At 39.1% G+C, this 16609-nt stretch overlaps 2 protein-coding genes, 4 non-coding genes and 1 pseudogene across 6 annotated transcripts; 4 read left to right on the top strand and 3 right to left on the bottom strand.

Moving 5' to 3' along the window:
- LOC103999214 (squamosa promoter-binding-like protein 14) lies at positions 1–3402 on the bottom strand. Its single transcript, XM_009420890.2, has 3 exons — positions 2874–3402; positions 822–958; positions 1–736 (listed from the first exon to the last, which is right to left on the bottom strand). The coding sequence occupies exons 1-3, from the start codon at positions 3245–3247 to the stop codon at positions 150–152; spliced, it is 1098 nt and encodes a 365-aa protein (XP_009419165.2). The 5' UTR covers positions 3248–3402; the 3' UTR covers positions 1–149.
- A 227-nt stretch (positions 3403–3629) lies between these two features.
- LOC135593896 (G-type lectin S-receptor-like serine/threonine-protein kinase LECRK3) lies at positions 3630–6573 on the bottom strand. Its single transcript, XM_065084215.1, has one exon. The coding sequence runs from the start codon at positions 6157–6159 to the stop codon at positions 3754–3756; it is 2406 nt and encodes an 801-aa protein (XP_064940287.1). The 5' UTR covers positions 6160–6573; the 3' UTR covers positions 3630–3753.
- An 82-nt stretch (positions 6574–6655) lies between these two features.
- Positions 6656–15935, bottom strand: LOC103999213 (uncharacterized; annotated as a pseudogene).
- TRNAF-GAA (transfer RNA phenylalanine (anticodon GAA)) lies at positions 9315–9387 on the top strand. The gene has a single exon. It is a non-coding gene; the product is annotated as a tRNA-Phe (tRNA).
- On the top strand, positions 10539–10611 carry TRNAF-GAA (transfer RNA phenylalanine (anticodon GAA)). Its single transcript has one exon. It is a non-coding gene; the product is annotated as a tRNA-Phe (tRNA).
- TRNAF-GAA (transfer RNA phenylalanine (anticodon GAA)) lies at positions 11763–11835 on the top strand. Its single transcript has one exon. It is a non-coding gene; the product is annotated as a tRNA-Phe (tRNA).
- TRNAF-GAA (transfer RNA phenylalanine (anticodon GAA)) lies at positions 14211–14283 on the top strand. The gene has a single exon. It is a non-coding gene; the product is annotated as a tRNA-Phe (tRNA).
- Positions 15936–16609: the final 674 nt, after the last annotated feature.

The raw sequence follows: 16609 nt of genomic DNA, 5'->3' as shown, positions 1-16609 counted from the left end.
TGAGCTAAATGACATCACAACATTACTAATGCTTCCTGGCAGCATAGGTTTCATATAGATGGACAAAAGATTTAAGATCCATAAAATTTTTGGAAACAGAATCACCATGCACAAAGTTTCGATTCATCACAGTCAATTGATCATAAGGTCTAGAGAGACCAATGCATGCCGGGAACCGAACCTGAGCCATGGTCAAGGCACTGCCCATTTTCATGCGGAGCAAAACCTACCTGACGAGAAAAATGAGCATCACTAGCCTCAGTTTCTTCTGCTAATCCCATTTCATGTTGGATTTCATGTGGGATAGTCCTGCCTCCATGACTTCTTAGCCCCCACGAAGTGGTAGTGGAATTACCAGGGATGACTGAACGGGTTGATGGAGGGGGCACAACAAAAGTGCTGTTTGCTGTGTTTACTGAAAGGTTTCTGGCAGAGTTGCTGCTCCACGAATGAGTTGACAGAAGAGAGAGAGCACAGCTCGAGTCAGAGACCCCTGCAAGAACTTCACCAGGTGGAAGTTCCACAGGGGAGCAGAAGTTCCCTGCCAGAGGACCCTGATAACAGGGATGCGTACCATGTAAGAGAGCCGCATGGGTTGGAGCATCTAAGACCCCATGCCATTCATCGGTAACCACCCGATCACCAGCACTAGCAGTTGGCCAAACATCTCTTGCACTACTTGAGAACTTTGGGTGACTGAAGTCCACCAGAAAGCTTTTGAATCTACCAGGTTCTTCTGAGGACAAAGCATACAAATGGCAGTGTATCAGAAAGCTGCAAGGAGGGAAATGTAAATGCAGATACAGTAAGAAGCTTCTGACCATGAAAGGATGATGCAAACCGGCCATAGCATGATGCAAATGTCCCAGGAGGCGGCTTCCTGCGACGTTCATTGTGTCCAGCAAGTCGTCTACGACAACTGCGCTTTCCTTGGTCAAATTCAGGTAATAGATGAAACCTGTGATTGTGGAGCCATAGTAATAACAAGACAAACATTATCTATAAAGTTAAATATCCCAAAAAACAAAGTGCATGTTATGCATTAAAAATATTTACCAATGATTTTAGGGTTATGCATATTATGCATATTATGTTAGCTTATGATCAAAGAATATAATTGTTTCATTTGGATGATAGATTTAGAAGAACTCTTGCAAGAGGGCCTAATAAATCCAAGCAAGCAAGCATCTTCTGTATGGTTGACCAAAATTGCAGTTTAATTTACCAAACACCAAGCCTGTACAACCTACAGCTGACAACAAACAGTAGAAGTCTGGAAAACAGTGTCGATATTTCTCAGGATAGGCATGGGCTGCTTGGGGGAAGGAACCACCAAGTATTCGACCAAAAATAAATTACACAAGAGCAGCTAATCATATTATTTACTAGAACAATTGAGAACTCGATGTATTTTCTTGCATGACACCGTCCCATCACATAAGTGGGACGGTCCCTACAATCATTGTAATCTTACAGCATACCGCTTAGTTATACTTAAACCCCTTCCACACTAATACTATAAAATTGATGGGCTAAAGCTTCAACTTTTAATCCAAAGAGAGCAGCAGAGGCATAAGAGGAGCCATTTACTTCTTCTAATAGAGGCTGCTATACAAAAAGTGTAAATAAAATTTTCCTTCTAGAAAAACTTGTGAACACCGTCACAATAGAATGTGACAGAAATATAAACAGGAATTGACAAATGCAATGATCAGAGAGCATAAATAGTAATTGGCCAAATGAATGAAAGGAAAAGAATGTATTTAGACATTGAACCATCATTTAAAGGGCTCAGACATCAATCAAGATATGAATTTTCCATTCTGGATACACCACATAGTGACTAATTAAGATGAGAACAACATATAAAGATTGTCACAGTATCCTTATACAAAGATACACAGAGGAGACATCCAGATTGTTTCTTCGGAAGCAAACGCAAAATGTAATAGACAATCACTAAATGAACTTAACTTTCCAAAGTAGATGGATATCATAATTGGAAATCATGAAAAATGCATGCATTTGCACATTCATAACAACTTCGAACACATTCTTCAACTTGCAACCAAAAAAACAAAAGATACACTATGAGAGAAAAAAAAAGAAACATACAAAATAACCAATGTCCAAACGGCAGAGGATCAAACATATTAGTAAAAGCAGTACTGTTAAATCAAGCACACAGTAACCAGATGGGCGACCACAAAAATTACAATAATTAGGAGTGCGACGAGGGGCATACTCTAATATAAATTATATTAAGAATGCCCAATAATTAATCTAAGCTACAATCAAGTTCAAGGCTAGCATGCAACCCCATATTTACTGTCTGATATATAGAAGTGGCAATTCCCATCCCAAACAAACAACTAATAAACAAATAGAGACAAAGTCTTTCAAGAAAAACATAGCCATGTAGTTTAACCAAAGGGAAAACTAAAGAGGACAAAAGAAATGCCCATATGAAGTGAAAATTAACATCCCGAAAAAACGACAAAAAGGAAAGCAAAAACAACAATCCCCAAAGATGCCAAGATCAACCTGCATGAAACAATTTGCAGGGAAGAAAATGATATAAAAAGAAACTAGAGTCCATTATGGTTATCTTTTTTTTCTTAGGAAAAGGCCATTACGAATGACAACAAGAACATGTAACCTCAAACCCAACACATGAAGGCAAACCAACCCTACATCAACATCCATGGGGAGCAAAGCTCACATAAGTCCACTGACAAAATTAATATCAAAGATCGTCTTTTTCGTCAAGTCCTAACCCTAGAATCAGATTAAGAAGGGGCACATACGATAAGTATCAATATTTTCACTGCGCCTACAGAAACACAACACCCGACCAGGGAAGCAAGACTGACCTGCTACACTGCTGACAGAACCTCTGCTCCAAGCCTGCAACAATCACCTTGGGTGCCTTCGAATGCATCCCACAAACTTTGTGCCTACAATAGTAAGCCTTAACCCCCGTCAGATCGGCATTGCACCCTTCCACCTGGCACCTAGGCGGTTGCTGCTGGCCCCCCTGCGCCACCCCCTTCCCCTTCTTCCCCGGCGGCGATGGCGCCGCGCCCTCCTTGATCGGAGCCAGAGGCGGCTTGGAGGAGCTTCCACTCCCACTCCCACCGCCGCCACTGCCATCCTCAAAGTAGATCTTTTGCCCAAACTTAAGCCCATGGAGAGCGTCGCCGGAGCCGGTCGAGGCCCCGGTGGTCTCGAGACACCTTTCATCCATCCGCAACGTTGCAGCTCTCTCTACAGCTTATCCATTGACTCAGAGACCTGAAAGAGGCCAGTTGGCTTCTTTGGAGCGAGTAAGAGAGACTGTGGGGGGCCTAAAAGGACGAGTTTTGTGTCATTCTGCTGCCCCACAATCTGTCACTGCCATATTGACACTATTTGCTGCATCTTCTACAAATATATATATATATATATATATATATATATATATATATATATATATATATGTATATATATATATATATATGTATATATATATATATATGTATATATATATATGTATATATATATATAAATATAATATTTTTAATAAAAATTATGTTTATATGAGATCATGATTTGTTCTCCTTAACAATTGTCTCACCTTTCTGCAGCTAAAAGAGCAGCAAGAACAGGGAATCGGAAACCTGCATACTGTAATACCAAAACATGAGCAAGGATCATCCTTTCTTTGTACCTCTAGATGTCAAGTTATGGGCCAATCTACGGTGAAGGTATCCATCACTGCAATGAACTGATGTAGGAGGACGGATCAGGGGGTATGGGGACAGCCACCGTGCCATCAAGCATCTGAGCCACCTTGTGCATCGTCGGCCTCATCGACGGCTCCTCCTGGATGCACCAAAGCGCCACCTTCACGAACCTCTCCATCCTTCTCATGTCCGACGTCGCTTCCTCATCCCCTTCCACGAGCAAGTCCAGCCTCCCGTCTCTGAAGCGGTCGTTCGCCCAGAAGGTCAATATCGCCTCCTCCGCTTCTCCCAGCTCCAGATCCACGTTCCTCCTGCAGCATATGATCTCCAGCAACATGACGCCGAAGCTGTACACATCGACCTTGGCCGTGACGCCCGCGTTCTTGAACCACTCTGGTGCGACGTATCCTTTGGTCCCCCTGATGTCCGTCTTCGTTCGCGTCTGGTCCGTCTTCAGAAGCTTGGCCAAGCCGAAATCTGAGATCCTCGGCACCAAGTTGTCGTCCAGAAGCACGTTCTGGGGCTTGATGTCGCAGTGGATGATCTGGCTGATGCACTCCTCGTGCAAGTAGAGGAGGCCTCTTGCGATTCCAAGCGCGATCTGGACGCGTTGATCCCAGCTCGGCCTCACGTCCCCGGACAGTAATGCCATCAAGGAGCCGTTGCTCATGAACTCGTACACCAGAAGCCGATCCGTCCCTTGGCAGCAGAATCCCACCAGTCGCACCAGGTTCTTATGGTAGGTCTGCCCAATGGATATGACTTCGTTCATGAATTCCTTCTCTGTTTCCCTCGAGACCTTGTCGAGTTTCTTGACCGCCACACGAGTTCCGGCTTCGTCTTTCAAGAACCCCTTGTAGACGACGCCGGAAGCGCCACTACCCAGCACCTCTCTGAAGCTATTGGTGGCTTCTTCGAGCTCGGGGTAAGTGAAAGACCGCAGGCTCAACGTCGGCAAGCTCGAGGACGGTTGACGCTTATGCAACATTTTGTTGTGGACAAAGGACCAATAGGTGACGAGAAGTATCGAGATCATGAGCACACATAGGGAGACTCCAAGGAACAACGATCCCAGCAAAATCCAGGTCCTCTTGCCCTTCTCCTCCCCCGTCGAAGAGAAAGGTTGTGAAGTATTGTCTGTGGGAATTTTGAGGAACCCTCTTCTGTTGACATCGCTAGCCTTTCTCCCGTTGGACAGGGGAATCTTCTTCTTCCAGCAAGAACCACTACCGGCATCGAAGACGGCGAGTGCACAGAAACAATCTGTCAGGCATTCTTCTCTGCACTGGTCCTCCGAGATGGGCGAGTACTCCTCGTAATCGGATAGTGACCAATCCACGTCGACCAGCGTCCTGAATCCATACAGTGGTGCTGCCTCCGATTCGTCTGCATCGCAGCTCTGGGCAGGGAAGTCAGGCTTGCATCCTTTATACCTCCTGCTCGGATCCATGAAGGAATACTGAGGTGGGCACTCGCAGACGACGCTCGAGTTGTCGCTCGTCGTGCAGTAGCTATTGAATCCGCAAATACCGCTCCCCAATTTGAAGTTGGATGAACTGCAGATGTCAGTCGGCGTGAGACCCACCATAGTCCATCTATCCGACGGCCATGCACCATTTCCGGAGCCGTTCTTGGGGTGGATGTACTGTCTGAAGACTCCATCAAAATCCAGCGTTGCCCTCTGGTAGAAATCTTCTAACGATGACATCTCCACGGAAGTGATATTGATGTTGGTGTTGCTTTTTCTAGAAAGGTATACGCTGCCAGATTGGTTGAAGATGAGTCCCGTTCCATTACCGACGCTGTCGCTGCTCCAGTAAGGATCATACTGAAAGCTGGACGGGACGGCCACCGCATAAAGCACGAGATTGCCGTCGTTTTGCATGATGAGCTTGAACCTTCCCTCGGAATAATCCGTGTCTGTCAAACGGGACAGAAGCTTGGTATCCAGCTCCAGCGCTTGGGAAGGCAACATGGTGTCTGCGGGATCCTGGAAGCTCTGCCATCGGGGCGAGCCGTTGGCACCGGCAAGTATGAAGTTACCAGTGTCGAGCATGGCGGCATAGGCGGCGTTGCTGACGCCGGGGTCCCACAGCGAACTTCCAGTTCGGTCCTTGAGCAAGAGCTGCCCGTCGGTCGTCAGCTCCACACTGGACCCGGCGGTCACTGGTTTATAGGGGCGTGGGTACCAAGCTACGGTTTTGCTTTCGATCTTCTCGAACCAGACGGCGAGCAGGAAGCTGCTGCTATCTGTTTCGAGAGGACGGAAACCGAAAGCGAACTCGCCGGAGGGGGAGAGCCAGTGAGTGTTTGGACCGGAGGTGGTGAGGGAGGACCCCAGGCTTATGTTGCTATAGCTTTTAGCACATGAGAGGCTAGAAAACGTAAGCAGAGCGAGTGCAGAAAGGTGCAGAAAGGAAGAGAAGGACGCCATCACCTATTGCTGGGACTCTCTTGCCAGTTCTCGATGCAGGATCTCGCCAGTGCTGCGGAGTACTTATGGAAGCCGTTGCCGGCCTGACGCCGAGAGATGCTTGGAACGATTTGACGGCGTCTCTTTGTCTCGATGAGGATGCGACCAGTCAAACAAAGACTTCCAAAGCTTGTTTCTTCAGTTACCGTGGTCAAAGACTTCCATTCGCATACTACGACTAAGAAGGCAGCTTCTGACGCCGAAGCTTTTCCGGAAGCGGAATTCACGGATTTCATGATGATGGGATGACTTCAAGGTCTGCTGTTCTCTGGAAACAGGAAGAGACTGGCGAGAGAAGAAAGGAAGGTTCGTCGAAGGAGAGGGTGCCGTCATCTTTTTCGCAAGAGACTAACGACGACTTCAACCTGGGTAGCTGGTCTGTACATCTGAAAAATGCCATCAGAGAATAATACATGTTAACCATTCTATTTCATTTGGCCATTAATTAGTTATTCGATTTGCGAAGATAGATTACATTTTGTTAAGATACAACCCGGACCGTTGACCACCTGCACAATCCATGCCAAGTCGTTACAGTTGACTTTTCGCTAGATTTTCCATATTGACTGCTTCCTATGAGTGATGAATGCATAAACAACACCACATCGAAGCTTGCTTACAGCTTTGATGAGCTCCTATAGCTGCGTGTAACTGCTATCCCTGCAGGGATTGAGCAAATGTGGATATGAGATTGAGCATCTCAGACCCCTCCATCTGAAAATGGCCAACTCCTTGGATCAGGTGGCTGTCGACTCTGCCGGCTGCGGATTTAAGCTTGTTTTGCAATTGATCTCTGTTCCCCATGATGAAGAGCTTGGGTTTCTCCGACTTGAGGATGGCTTCCTGATGCCTCCCAAAGAGGATGGAAGCCATCAAACCAAAAGGGTAACCTATACTGACATAGCCAACAACCTGGTCTATTTTATCGACAGCCAGCAATCGGAGCACCTGTTACAGGTAACAGAGGTCAATAAAAGCTTGTAATCTTCATAGCCCTACAGATCATGACCTACCGAAAGCCAACCAATTGGTATACAAGCATTCATATATGCAGATGCTGAAATCATATCATGAAGATTAATACAGGAGATATGCAGATGCTGAAATCAAGGATGAACCTTGATAATGCTACACAAAGTGCCAAATTCTCTCTTTGGACCAGGTTGTTATTGTGCTTGTGAAAATTTTATGATTGGAAAGGTCAAGAACCACAGATCAGCAGACAAAATTTACTTGAGATACTGATAATAAAGCTGATGTGCTGCTATAATACCAATATGTTCAATTCAGTGCCATACAAGGAATTAGGGTCCATATGAACAACAGGAAACAATCAAAGTTTTTTTTTCTGTCAAAAGAAATCTTATTAAACAATAAAAAGCATACATGCAAACTCCAAGGAGACTGAATCTCAGAGTTTTCTTGCGCAGAAGGTTATCGATCAGCTCAATGCACTGAGACTGCAGGATGATTGCATCTTTGTGGTTTTGATATATACTTTGTAGTCTAACAAAATCACTTAATGCATTACATAGCTTACATCATTACCTGCGAGTCACATTTTACTTCATGTTCCATTTAACTGCTCACCTCTTATTACCCCTTCCCCTCTAACCTCAATATCCCTGAACATTTTCCACCTGAAGAAATAACTCTGTGAATCCAGTTTTTCCTGGTAACCCAGCAAGCTTCACCATTACAGCCCATGCCACAGTGTTAATAAAATATGTTTGTATGGTTCCAACAGAAGTTATGACTGCTTGCCGATCACTAATGAACTCGCCCTGATTCATACTATGGGCTGGATATGGAAAGTATATGTAAATTTCCCCCTCTATGCACAGTAAAAAAGTTACTCTAATCTTAAGTAGCAAAACTGTCACCACTTTAAATCTATACAAATTCACTGCTCGTTTATTCTCAGGTGAGATAAAAATATGAAAGATCCTACAAGTGACTGTAGGAGGCAGAACATTTGCAGACAATCATTTGGTAACGTTTCTCGTAGCAAAAGAAACCTAAACCGGTAGGAAAGTTATATACATGATATTATTCAGAAAAATAAAAATATAGATCAAACGACAAAAACTTTCTTCACTTCAAATTTAGAATTTTTTTTATCCTCAAAACTTATACCGTTTTATGCAACAAAAGAATCGAGTTTGAAAAATCTGATACTGTTATCTCTTATAGGTAATTCAAGAGTACCTTAGTAGTACATCGATCGCTCATGATTTTCGTTTCGATGTTTTATCTCCACATTGACATCTTTCTTCTTGTTTGACTCCCTCATGCATTAATCTGGTCGCATCGTACTCGATTATCAAGTCATTAATCTCATGTATCGACTAACTTTCGACACAAACATTATTCAAGAAAATCTTTTTTTATTATATTTATCTTTATTAGTTGTATAACCTATCTCAAAAGAGAATATTAGTTATATTGTTATGTACTTTAAATAAAATGGACAACCTAGTTTGGATAGCTTAGTTGGAAAATTATCAGACTGAAGATTTAAAGGTCGCGTGTTCGATCCATGCTTACCGTATGTTTGCAACAAATAGGTTGAAGGAAGTATGTTATGTTTTGCCCCTTTTCATCAAAGGCTTTCCCTCTTAATTTTTCTTTTATCTTTATTAGTTATATCGGTTCATCTAATACCCACCAGCCATGGAATAATTGAGAGAGTAAGAAAGGGATAAAAAATCTTCACATTGTTTTCTCTCTTGTCACTTATTTGATCTCTGCAAAATCATTTTAAAACTTATACCGTCTTATGCAACAAAAGAATCGAGTTAGAAAAATCTGATGCTGTTATCTCTTATATGTACTTCAAGAGTACATTATTAGTACATCGATCGCTCGTGATTTTCGTTTCGAAGTTTTATCTCCGCATTGACATCTTCTTTCTTGTTTGACTCATTCACACATTAATCTAGTCGCATCATACTCGATTATCAAGTCATTAATCTCATGTATCGACTAACTTTAGACACTAACATTATTCAGTAAAAATCTTTTTAAAATTTATTTATCTATATTCGTTGTATAAATTATCTTAAAAGAGTGTATTAGTTATATTGTTATGCATATTAAATAAATATAAATACCTTGCGGGGATAGCTCAGTTGGGAGAGCATCAGACTGAAGATCTGAAGGTCGCGTGTTCGATCCACGCTCACCGCATTTTTGCTATCGATGTCACATCAAAGGCTTTCCCTCTTAATTTTTTTTTTCACTTTATCGATTCATCTAATACCCACCAGTCATGTAATAATTGAGAGAGTAATAAAGGGATCAAAAATCTTCACATTGTTTTCTCCCTTCTCACATCTCTGGAAAATCATTTCAAAACTTAGATCGTTTTATACAACAAAAGAATTGAATTTGAAAAATCTGATACTGTTCTCTCTTATAGGTAATTCAAGAGTACCTTAGTAGTACATCGATCGCTCATGATTTTCGTTTCGATGTTTTATCTCCACATTGACATCTTTCTTCTTTTTTGACTCCTTCATATATTAATCTGGTCGCATCATACTCGATTATCAAGTCATTAATCTCATGTATCGACTAACTTTCGACACAAACATTATTCAAGAAAATCTTTTTTTATTATATTTATCTTTATTAGTTGTATAACCTATCTCCAAAGAGAATATTAGTTATATTGTTATGTACTTTAAATAAAATGGACAACCTAGTTTGGATAGCTTAGTTGAGAAATTATCAGACGTCGCGTGTTCGATCCATGCTTACCGTATGTTTGCTATTGATGTCACAAATAGGTTGAAGGAAGTATATTATGTTTTGCCCCTTTTCATCAAAGGCTTTCCCTCTTAATTTTTCTTTTATCTTTATTAGTTATATCGGTTCATCTAATACCCACCAGCCATTGAATAATTGAGAGAGTAAGAAAGGGATAAAAAATCTTCACATTGTTTTCTCTCTTGTCACTTATTTGATCTCTGCAAAATCATTTTAAAACTTATACCGTCTTATGCAACAAAAGAATCGAGTTAGAAAAATCTGATGCTGTTATCTCTTATATGTACTTCAAGAGTACATTATTAGTACATCGATCGCTCGTGATTTTCGTTTCGAAGTTTTATCTCCGCATTGACATCTTCTTTCTTGTTTGACTCATTCACACATTAATCTAGTCGCATAATACTCGATTATCAAGTCATTAATCTCATGTATCGACTAACTTTAGACACTAACATTATTCAGTAAAAATCTTTTTAAAATTTATTTATCTATATTCGTTGTATAAATTATCTTAAAAGAGTGTATTAGTTATATTGTTATGCATCTTAAATAAATATAAATACTTTGCGGGGATAGCTCAGTTGGGAGAGCGTCAGACTGAAGATCTGAAGGTCGCGTGTTCGATCCACGCTCACCGCATTTTTGCTATCGATGTCACATCAAAGGCTTTCCCTCTTAATTTTTTTTTTCACTTTATCGATTCATCTAATACCCACCAGTCATGTAATAATTGAGAGAGTAATAAAGGGATCAAAAATCTTCACATTGTTTTCTCCCTTCTCACATCTCTGGAAAATCATTTCAAAACTTAGATCGTTTTATACAACAAAAGAATTGAATTTGAAAAATCTGATACTGTTCTCTCTTATAGGTAATTCAAGAGTACCTTAGTAGTACATCGATCGCTCATGATTTTCGTTTCGATGTTTTATCTCCACATTGACATCTTTCTTCTTTTTTGACTCCTTCATATATTAATCTGGTCGCATCATACTCGATTATCAAGTCATTAATCTCATGTATCGACTAACTTTCGACACAAACATTATTCAAGAAAATCTTTTTTTATTATATTTATCTTTATTAGTTGTATAACCTATCTCCAAAGAGAATATTAGTTATATTGTTATGTACTTTAAATAAAATGGACAACCTAGTTTGGATAGCTTAGTTGAGAAATTATCAGACGTCGCGTGTTCGATCCACGCTTACCGTATGTTTGCTATTGATGTCACAAATAGGTTGAAGGAAGTATATTATGTTTTGCCCCTTTTCATCAAAGGCTTTCCCTCTTAATTTTTCTTTTATCTTTATTAGTTATATCGGTTCATCTAATACCCACCAGCCATGGAATAATTGAGAGAGTAAGAAAGGGATAAAAAATCTTCACATTGTTTTCTCTCTTGTCACTTATTTGATCTCTCCAAAATCATTTTAAAACTTATACCGTCTTATGCAACAAAAGAATCGAGTTAGAAAAATCTGATGCTGTTATCTCTTATATGTACTTCAAGAGTACATTATTAGTACATCGATCGCTCGTGATTTTCGTTTCGAAGTTTTATCTCCGCATTGACATCTTCTTTCTTGTTTGACTCATTCACACATTAATCTAGTCGCATCATACTCGATTATCAAGTCATTAATCTCATGTATCGACTAACTTTAGACACTAACATTATTCAGTAAAAATCTTTTTAAAATTTATTTATCTATATTCGTTGTATAAATTATCTTAAAAGAGTGTATTAGTTATATTGTTATGCATCTTAAATAAATATAAATACCTTGCGGGGATAGCTCAGTTGGGAGAGCGTCAGACTGAAGATCTGAAGGTCGCGTGTTCGATCCACGCTCACCGCATTTTTGCTATCGATGTCACATCAAAGGCTTTCCCTCTTAATTTTTTTTTTCACTTTATCGATTCATTTAATACCCACCAGTCATGTAATAATTGAGAGAGTAATAAAGGGATCAAAAATTTTCACATTGTTTTCTCCCTTCTCACATCTCTGGAAAATAATTTCAAAACTTAGATCGTTTTATACAACAAAAGAATTGAATTTGAAAAATCTGATACTGTTCTCTCTTATAGATAATTCAAGAGTACCTTAGTAGTACATCGATCGCTCATGATTTTCGTTTCGATGTTTTATCTCCACATTGACATCTTTCTTCTTTTTTGACTCCTTCATATATTAATCTGGTCGCATCATACTCGATTATCAAGTCATTAATCTCATGTATCGACTAACTTTCGACACAAACATTATTCAAGAAAATCTTTTTTTATTATATTTATCTTTATTAGTTGTATAACCTATCTCCAAAGAGAATATTAGTTATATTGTTATGTACTTTAAATAAAATGGACAACCTAGTTTGGATAGCTTAGTTGAGAAATTATCAGACGTCGCGTGTTCGATCCACGCTTACCGTATGTTTGCTATTGATGTCACAAATAGGTTGAAGGAAGTATATTATGTTTTGCCCCTTTTCATCAAAGGCTTTCCCTCTTAATTTTTCTTTTATCTTTATTAGTTATATCGGTTCATCTAATACCCACCAGCCATGGAATAATTGAGAGAGTAAGAAAGGGATAAAAAATCTTCACATTGTTTTCTCTCTTGTCACTTATTTGATCTCTGCAAAATCATTTTAAAACTTATACCGTCTTATGCAACAAAAGAATCGAGTTAGAAAAATCTGATGCTGTTATCTCTTATATGTACTTCAAGAGTACATTATTAGTACATCGATCGCTCGTGATTTTCGTTTCGAAGTTTTATCTCCGCATTGACATCTTCTTTCTTGTTTGACTCATTCACACATTAATCTAGTCGCATCATACTCGATTATCAAGTCATTAATCTCATGTATCGACTAACTTTAGACACTAACATTATTCAGTAAAAATCTTTTTAAAATTTATTTATCTATATTCGTTGTATAAATTATCTTAAAAGAGTGTATTAGTTATATTGTTATGCATCTTAAATAAATATAAATACCTTGCGGGGATAGCTCAGTTGGGAGAGCGTCAGACTGAAGATTTGAAGGTTGCGTGTTCGATCCACGCTCACCGTATTTTTGCTATCGATGTCACATCAAAGGCTTTCCCTCTTAATTTTTTTTTTCACTTTATCGATTCATCTAATACCCACCAGTCATGTAATAATTGAGAGAGTAATAAAGGGATCAAAAATCTTCACATTGTTTTCTCCCTTCTCACATCTCTGGAAAATCATTTCAAAACTTAGATCGTTTTATACAACAAAAGAATTGAATTTGAAAAATCTGATACTGTTCTCTCTTATAGGTAATTCAAGAGTACCTTAGTAGTACATCGATCGCTCATGATTTTCGTTTCGATGTTTTATCTCCACATTGACATCTTTCTTCTTTTTTGACTCCTTCATATATTAATCTGGTCGCATCATACTCGATTATCAAGTCATTAATCTCATGTATCGACTAACTTTCGACACAAACATTATTCAAGAAAATCTTTTTTTATTATATTTATCTTTATTAGTTGTATAACCTATCTCCAAAGAGAATATTAGTTATATTGTTATGTACTTTAAATAAAATGGACAACCTAGTTTGGATAGCTTAGTTGAGAAATTATCAGACGTCGCGTGTTCGATCCATGCTTACCGTATGTTTGCTATTGATGTCACAAATAGGTTGAAGGAAGTATATTATGTTTTGCCCCTTTTCATCAAAGGCTTTCCCTCTTAATTTTTCTTTTATCTTTATTAGTTATATCGGTTCATCTAATACCCACCAGCCATTGAATAATTGAGAGAGTAAGAAAGGGATAAAAAATCTTCACATTGTTTTCTCTCTTGTCACTTATTTGATCTCTGCAAAATCATTTTAAAACTTATACCGTCTTATGCAACAAAAGAATCGAGTTAGAAAAATCTGATGCTGTTATCTCTTATATGTACTTCAATAGTACATTATTAGTACATCGATCGCTCGTGATTTTCGTTTCGAAGTTTTATCTCCGCATTGACATCTTCTTTCTTGTTTGACTCATTCACACATTAATCTAGTCGCATAATACTCGATTATCAAGTCATTAATCTCATGTATCGACTAACTTTAGACACTAACATTATTCAGTAAAAATCTTTTTAAAATTTATTTATCTATATTCGTTGTATAAATTATCTTAAAAGAGTGTATTAGTTATATTGTTATGCATCTTAAATAAATATAAATACTTTGCGGGGATAGCTCAGTTGGGAGAGCGTCAGACTGAAGATCTGAAGGTCGCGTGTTCGATCCACGTTCACCGCATTTTTGCTATCGATGTCACATCAAAGGCTTTCCCTCTTAATTTTTCTTTTCACTTTATCGGTTCATCTAATACCCACCAGTCATGTAATAATTGAGAGAGTAATAAAGGGATAAAAAATCTTCACATTGTTTTCTCCCTTCTCACATCTCTGGAAAATCATTTCAAAACTTAGATCGTTTTATACAACAAAAGAATTGAGTTTGAAAAATCTGATATTGTTTTCTCTTATAGGTAATTCAAGAGTACCTTAGTAGTACATCGATCGCTCATGATTTTCGTTTCGATGTTTTATCTCCACATTGACATTTTTCTTCTTTTTTGACTCCTTCATATATTAATCTGGTCGCATCATACTCGATTATCAAGTCATTAATCTCATGTATCGACTAACTTTCGACACAAACATTATTCAAGAATATCTTTTTTTATTATATTTATCTTTATTAGTTGTATAACCTATCTCAAAAGAGAATATTAGTTATATTGTTATGTACTTTAAATAAAATGGACAACCTAGTTTGGATAGCTTAGTTGGGAAATTACTTGAAAGCAATAAAGAAAAAACAAAATCAACCAAACTACTTGAGCGACAAGATTTAAATTGGGTGACTATCAGTCCAAAAATCTTACCTATCTTTGTGAAATTCATAACAACAAAAGAACAGACAAGTGTGAAACATTGCCTAGCAATAAGAAACTATTTGGACAAGCATCAAATATAAATTGCTTATGGTACAAACTTTTGAAATAAAACGGCCTACAAATTTGCTTTCTAGTTTGGACAAATACTCTGATCTGCCCAATGTTTGTGATCAAGAATGGTTGACAATAGCAAGCAAGAGTTTGCAATTAGTCAGTTCACAAGGTCCCATCTAAGTATAAGAATGAAACTAGATAACACAAAATTAGCCAAAGAACAGTGCAAATGAAGAGATGTCTCTCACACCATCTACAGCTCTAATTGCATTAATTAGCTTCAGGTAATTGGCACTGAGCCTTTTAAGAATCGTCAGACATCTTCAACCATTATAATTTAATCTAAAATATGGTTCCTTAAATAAAGATGTAAATTCTTTTTAATTTAACTAAAAATATGACTCCTTATATCTCAATGATGGCAAAATATCCATGTAGTCGATCCCAAATAATTGAAACTTTATTGTTGTTGTTATTTATATCTTCAACCTTTGAATCCACCCAGAGAACTCAGTCATGTTCGAAATTTGAAGAGGGGAATTACCTGCGGAGGATCCAACCAAAATGATGCCGCGAGGGGCGAGGGTATTAGAGGCCCACTTGCAGACGGCGATGGCGTCCCGGATCTCGGCGGAGCCGAAGACGGAAGCCCGGCCGGCGCACCTCATATCAAAGGTGACAACCCGGAAGCCCCGTTCGGCGAGGCCGGTAGCGATCCCCTTGAGGAGTCCCTGGGAGCCGCCAAGGACGGTGTAGGGGTGGACGAGGACGACAACAAGGTCGTTCAGGGGGCTCCGCCGGCTTGAAGAGCCGTGCGTGGAGCTTGACGCCGTCACCGGTCTCCACCATCACCGACTCCACCCCTACCATCATCACCTCCGCCGCTAACAACGCTAGAAGCTGCGATCGGAGGATGGAAGCCTTCGTAGACTTCTACTCACACACAATGCGTATCATTGATAGTAAGTGGTAATCATGCCACGTAGGTAGTTTCTTAAACTTCAATCGATTCTCTTATATATATATATATATATATATATATATATATACATATATATATATATATATAATTAATTAAAAAATATCGTTATCGTCTTAGTCATTCCGACGGGATCCGGATGCGTATGATTTTCTGAAATACCTTCAAGGTGAATGTCACTAGAATGAAGATTGAGGTCGGGCGAGATTTTCCAACTTGATCCCTATAACACCCAAGTTAGTAATATGAGAGGTAAGAGTGTTAAAAGGTACAGTAGTCCCTCGAAGTCTCTCTTTTTCTTTGTGTTAAAAGGTGAATTTTCATTCCTAGTTGTAAGACATGCAAAAAAAACTTGTGATTACCTTTCTGGTTATAAAGGACTATAAGGAAATTTGCAATTGCTTTTCTACTCATAAAGGGATGGAAGAAAGTGTGTGATTTCCTTTTTGGTCATAGAGGCTTCTAATTATCTTTTGAGTCATAAAGGTAGAAATGAAGTTTGTGATTATTTTTGGCAAGAAGAAAGCTTACAATTGTTTGCCTTTAATCTTTATCCATATAGGCAAATGGGTGGACGAGCAATCTTCATCTTCTCCTCTCTTTCTGGGCACCACGTGGCTCGCCAACAATGTATCTCTTATCATTTAAGC

This window comes from Musa acuminata, chromosome BXJ1-9, assembly GCF_036884655.1.
Source record: "Musa acuminata AAA Group cultivar baxijiao chromosome BXJ1-9, Cavendish_Baxijiao_AAA, whole genome shotgun sequence".
Lineage (NCBI taxonomy): Eukaryota > Viridiplantae > Streptophyta > Magnoliopsida > Zingiberales > Musaceae > Musa > Musa acuminata.
This window is presented reverse-complemented; position numbering and strand designations above follow the sequence as displayed.